Source organism: Nestor notabilis, unplaced genomic scaffold (assembly GCF_000696875.1).
Source record: "Nestor notabilis isolate BGI_N333 unplaced genomic scaffold, ASM69687v1 scaffold21972, whole genome shotgun sequence".
NCBI classification, from domain to species: domain Eukaryota; kingdom Metazoa; phylum Chordata; class Aves; order Psittaciformes; family Psittacidae; genus Nestor; species Nestor notabilis.
The window spans coordinates 312-674 of NW_009918164.1; the positions used below are offsets into that span (position 1 = coordinate 312).

The 363-nt window shown below is 59.2% G+C and overlaps 1 protein-coding gene across 1 annotated transcript in view; it reads right to left on the reverse strand.

The window, feature by feature from the left end:
* The window catches only part of LOC104401869 (SEC14-like protein 2), a gene marked incomplete at its 3' end in the record, with an annotated part of 3,670 nt that overhangs the window by 297 nt on the left and 3,010 nt on the right, over positions 1-363 (reverse strand). The window contains exon 9 of the mRNA XM_010009584.1: positions 14-87. Within this exon, the coding sequence (XP_010007886.1) occupies positions 14-87 (74 nt within the window). The remainder of the gene's footprint in view (positions 1-13; positions 88-363) is intronic.

Here is a 363-nt window from a genome sequence, read left to right on the forward strand (position 1 = left end):
ATGGCGCCCGCGCGCTGCCGCTCCCCAGCCTTGGTCTTCAGGTACACCCCGAAACCCACATCAGCGCCCTCGGTCCGGAACTGCCACCTGTGCCATGGGGAGAGCCGTCCCTCACATCGCATTGTGTCACCCCCATTGCATTGTGTCCCCATCACTGCATTGTGTCTCCTCATTGTGTTGTGTCCCCTCCATTGTGTTGTGTCCCCCCACCCCTATAAGGTGAATCATAGAATCGACCAGGTTGGAAAAGCCCTTCAAGCTCATCCAGTCCAACCTTTATCCCAGCCCTGCCAAGGCCACCACTAACCCCTGGCACTGAGGCCTCGGCTCCACGGGCTGTGAACACTTGCAGGGACGGTGACT